Here is a 4,878-nt window from a genome sequence, read left to right on the forward strand (position 1 = left end):
CCCCGCGGCGGCGCCCGCGCCCGGCCGCCCGGGGCCCCGTGCTGTGCGTGTCTGTGCTTGGTTCGTTTTTCATACGTTGACAATGTGAATCGTGTCCGGGGGACGGTGCCCGCGCGGACCGTGCGCCCCAGGTGTGTGCGTGCGGAAACGTCTGTGGTTTTTGTATAAAGTCCCTGTGTCTCCTTTGTGCGCGTATGTGCGTGTGCCCAGCGCGGCCAGCCGCGCTCCCAGGAGCGGCGCCGGCCCCCGCTGCGGGCTGGCGGCAGTTGTGCCCGGTGGATCCTGGGCAGCAGACGTGGAGGGGGCAGCTGGCCGCGCGCGCACGGCACCTCCGGCATCGCGTGCCTGCGGCAGCCCGAGCGCGGTTGTTGGTGCCACAGCGGGAGCTGCAGCGTCGGCTGAGACCGCGGCCGCGCAGCGCGGCACTGCTCGCCGGCCTCCTGCCCCGAGCGGTAACGCGCTGGGAAACGCTGCCAGCGCATGAACTCAGCGCTGCCGGGAGCCGCGAGCTCGTCCTCTGGGGACCAGCGCACTCAGCAGCCTGTTCTGGAACATCAAAACCGCCACTGGAGGTGGTGGCCGGGGCCGTGCCAGCAGACGCAGCTGCGGGGCCGGAGGGGCGCGGGCACGATCGGCACCTCGGGGCACCCGACCTGGGAGGGCCAGCACAGCCGGAGCGAGGCGGCGATCCGTGAGCACTGGCACAGCCGGGAGCGAGGCGGCAATCTGATCTGCGAGCACCAGCGGCGGCCAAGCGCCAGCTCGCCCCAGCCGCGAAGGGCGCAGGGACCCGCGCTGGCACCCGGCCGTGCAGCGTCCGCTGCTGGAGCCCAGGCAGCAGCTTGTGGCACGGTTCTCGGGAGGAACCTGCGCACATGGTAGGAGTGCTACTTGGAGAGGCAAGGCTGGACTTGGGCTTGCCGCAAAGTGCAATTCCAGCACAGGGAAAGCTGTTTCAAGCAGTCTGGCAGCTGGCCAGGGCAAAGTCTGCTGGATGAACAGACACAAAAGGCTCTAGCACTGCCCCAAAGCAAAGGTAGCTGCTGCCTGCCCTGGATTTTTCTTTGTGCCTCTTGCTTGAGAGAGCTGAGCTCTTTGTGCWGCAGCTGAGCACACTGGGAACAGCCTCCGGCTTTACAGAGGAGGAAGACGGCTCTCGGAAAGGCCTGCCCTGAAGCAGGACTTAGCACCTGGGCCCCAGGAGCTGCAGCTGGCAGGGGCAAAGAGCCAGGCAGGAGCCCATATCCCCTCACCACCCCCAAACCTGCAGCAGGACCCCCCCCCCCCAGCAGAGCTGAGACAAAATCCACACACGCAGCAAGGCCTGGCTGAGGGTGAAATTCGAGCCCTTTATTTGTCCTTTGTCAGGAACACAGAGAGCAACAGGCACAGGCTCCTGTTTGCTCTAGGCCAGTAGAGCCAGAGCAACCGCTGGTAAGCGCAGCGGTGAGGGCAAAGAAAAGAGGGGGGGGGAAAAAGGGAAAAAAAAAAAAAAGAAAAGAAAACACCCCGGGTCCTGGGCGGGGTTAGAGGCACAGCAGCAGGGCTGCAGCCTCTTTGGGGCTCAGCTCTCACTGTCCCTGGGGTGAGAGGTGCTTGGCCTCTGCCCTGCACACAGGTACAGTGCCTGCTAAGGTCAGGAAAGTGTCCTGTGCAGCCACGAGAGGGACAGAAGTGCTGCTGGACTGGGACATCTGAAGTGCCACTTACATTATTGCTTTGAGAAATAAATCCACTTTGCTGCAGGGAGGCCTGGGGGAAGACTGAAGAGCCAGGCAGGGCCCTGGCCAGGAAGACAGCTCCCTGCCTGCTAGTGGAAGGCACAGATTGGTGCTGACGGGGTTAAAGGGGCTGTACTTAGGGCTCCAGCCAGGAGCACCTCTGTATTCCTCCCTCCGCCCCATGCAGAGCTGCACTTGTTTTGCATAAGGAATTAGGATCAGCTGACAGCAGAGCTCCCTCCTGGTCCAGCAGACTTGGCCCAGCCTCCAGGCAGGGCAGCTTCCTGGGATATGCACCTCTGCAGCCTGCGGAGCCAAGCAAGGATGGTGGAGGCTGCAGGACTATGGCGATGCCTGCAACCTTGCCTACTGGGTGCGAAAAGGGAGCAGGAGACACTGTGCAGAGCAGGAAGGCCTCCTGCATAAGGCACTGTATGGCATTCTCAGGCTGGTACAGAGCAGGAGCCTCTGCCGTTCTGCTTGCAAAAAGAGGAAGTGTCTGGAGACCAAGAAGAGCTGCAGTCTAGAGACCGTGAAGAGTAGCTAGAGAAGCAATTCTGCTGAAGGCTTGTGGGGCTGTCACAGAACAATCTTGAAGGAGCTGCAAGAGATACAAGAGGTTCTGCACCTCCTCGCTGTGTTGCAAGCAAGGTTTGTGAGTGCCTAGTGCTACAGGGATGCAGCACTACCCTGTGCAGAAAAGGCTCTCTGGAGAGCTAGCAAGGATAAAGTTCCCTTCACTGTTACGGGATTCCTCATACGGGGAGAGCATAGCCTTGCCTTACTGCCTCTAAAAGAGCTCTGCCATGAAGCAAGCAGAGACCAGAATGGGCAAACCCTCCAGACCGGCCCTCAGGACAAACTACACAGCTGGAGACCACAGTACCCAGACAGAAGTGCAGTACCTGGCAAAGTCAGGGGAGCGAGAGATGACGTGCTGGAACTCGGCAAGATTGATGGTGCCATCCTTGTCGATGTCAGACTCCTCCAGGATCTGCAGGGGAAGGAAACATGAGCAGTTATGACCAGGACCATGCAGCAGGCCATGCCCAGGCTGACAGTACTCACATTCTCGATGAGCTGCTCCATCTCTGCATTGCTCAGCCTGGACTCCTCACCTTCTCCTGTCAGACAGTTCACCAAGTTCTCCAGGTCCTTTTTGTCCAGAGCCCCATCATCATCGAAGTCTTTGGGCAGAGGAAAGTTATGCCCCACGGGGCCTCAGTGGCCCCAGAGAATCACAGCACCCACATAGACCACCTGAGGGCATGGTGGGCTCCCTACTGTACCCATCAGTGCTAGAGAGCTGGTGCACATCATGCTACAGTTCCCCCCAGGGAGTACCTAAAGCCACCGTCTCCCTGGGCACTCCGAGGACATGGCCAGCCCTCACGAACAAGGATCTGTCCCCCCACCACAGGGAGCGGGATCCCAAGACACAGTATTCACCCCCCTGCAATCATTACCAAAGATGCGGAAAGCATAGTGGGATTTGATCTCTGAGGTAGCAGAGTCGCTGAAGACACTCAGCATATCAAGGAAGTCTTCAAAGGACATGCTGTCATCCCCATTCTCTGAGGTGGAGAACACCCGGCAGATGCGGTGCCGGAAGGGGTTTGCCTGCCAACACACCGCAACAGCTCAGGGCGAGGCTGGGCAGCGCCAGACCTGCTTCCTCAGCTGCAGGTTGGCAAGCTAGCACTTCAGCAGTCCCTTCTGGCCTTGTGCTGACCCCGTACTGAGCACTGACTGYGCACACAGGCAGCTACTTGCCCTGGCAGCAGGTACCTCATAGCATTACTGCAGCTGTCTTGCAATCRTACGGCTGTGCAATCACAGCCACAGCAGGGACAAGGAAGTTGTTTGTATATGGAGCTGACGTGTGATAAGTGAACAGCTTCCCTGAATAACTGTTACGGGCAGTGAGCTGAGTAAGAGAGCGCTGGCACTGCAAAGGCCTAGGAGAGTAAACAGGGAGCTGCCCGAACACGCCCAGGAGGAAGGTAGCAGTAGCTCGGTGCTGCTGTCTCCCAGATACCATACCCTCAGTTCAGGCAACGTCAGGATCCTGCTCTTGGGAATCCGAACTGAGCGGGCATTCTCCTTCTCCTCCTCTGGCAGCAGTTCACTGAACCTCTTGTAGGCACTTGAAGAGGCAAGAACAAGAGACGCTCTGTGGAGCGGGCGGCTCAGAAGGCAGCCCTCTGGGCACAGGCAGCGCAGGCAGCCCTCCCCAGAAGCCGTGCAGACAGGGGGACACCCTGTTTCCCACAGCTCCCTGCCAGCTGTGCACAAAGGCATAATACTTGTACACTAGCCGGATCAAGGGGTAGGAGCACGCACTCCCAGGCGGTCCTGCCTGTTGGGCCAGCTTCCCCTGCAGCTTGCAAAAGACAGCTGCCTCTGCACCAGCTCTTGGAACTGCAGCATCCGGCACCAGGAGGGAGGAAAGAGCCAGCCCTGCTGCCTGCCCGCCCGCAAAGCTGGCTGCAACCATTCTCACACTGCCTGCAGACTTCAAAGGAGYGAACAGACACCTCTGCACAAGACGCCTCCGGACCAGCTCGAYGCCAGCCCTACGCTCAGCCTCCTGAGCACATCACAGACCCCTGGGTGACCAGGTGAGGCCTGTGCCCACTGTCCACTGCCAGCGGGGCTAGCAGGCTGCACCCAGGCACCTTCATAACCTGAAACCCTGCCAATCCCACAAGTGGGAAAGGCCCAGCCTAGGACTTCCAGCTTCCTGTCTCCTACTTTGCTTCAAACATTGATGTAAGAAAAGGACCACAGAAGCCAGTGAGCCAGGGACAGCCGAGGGTTGCCCACCCGGACTGCAGAAGCAGACTCCATGGTGGAGACAGAGCCCAAAGCCCGGTGGGAGCGGGGCAGGAAGGGAAGGGGGAGCACCCAGCAGGGCTGCCCCCAGCAGGCGCCTGCCCAGGGACAGCATCTCTGCGGCTGAGCAGGTGGCTGTGGGCAGAGCCGGGCACCCCGAGGGGGTACTCACAGCAGGATCTCCTGCTTGGTCAGGAATGTCAGCTCCTGTGGGGAGAGCGGCTGTCAGCCCGGCCCGGCCCCCACTGGCACCGGGGCAACACGCAGACCCCCAGGACCAGGGCAGCCCTGGTGCTTCCCCCCAGGGCCCCCATCCCGCCCC

At 60.6% G+C, this 4,878-nt stretch overlaps 2 protein-coding genes across 2 annotated transcripts in view; one reads left to right on the forward strand and one right to left on the reverse strand.

The window, feature by feature from the left end:
* The window catches only part of SEMA4B (semaphorin 4B), an 8,407-nt gene extending 7,232 nt beyond the window's left edge, over positions 1–1,175 (forward strand). Inside the window, exon 13 of the mRNA XM_085301588.1 lies at positions 1,107–1,175. Within this exon, the coding sequence (XP_085157714.1) occupies positions 1,107–1,175 (69 nt within the window). The remainder of the gene's footprint in view (positions 1–1,106) is intronic.
* Positions 1,176–1,329: 154 nt separating this feature from the next.
* CIB1 (calcium and integrin binding 1) overlaps positions 1,330–4,878 on the reverse strand; it is a 4,947-nt gene continuing 1,398 nt past the window's right edge. Inside the window, exons 2-7 of the mRNA XM_085301589.1 lie at positions 4,729–4,778; positions 3,765–3,867; positions 3,188–3,341; positions 2,790–2,908; positions 2,627–2,715; positions 1,330–2,322 (exon numbers count right to left, since the gene is read on the reverse strand). Coding sequence (XP_085157715.1) covers positions 2,301–2,322; positions 2,627–2,715; positions 2,790–2,908; positions 3,188–3,341; positions 3,765–3,867; positions 4,729–4,778 — 537 coding nt within the window. The 3' untranslated portion in view covers positions 1,330–2,300. The remainder of the gene's footprint in view (positions 2,323–2,626; positions 2,716–2,789; positions 2,909–3,187; positions 3,342–3,764; positions 3,868–4,728; positions 4,779–4,878) is intronic.

Source organism: Rhea americana, unplaced genomic scaffold (assembly GCF_003343005.1).
Source record: "Rhea americana isolate MKP2758 unplaced genomic scaffold, rheAme1 scaffold_178, whole genome shotgun sequence".
NCBI lineage: Eukaryota > Metazoa > Chordata > Aves > Rheiformes > Rheidae > Rhea > Rhea americana.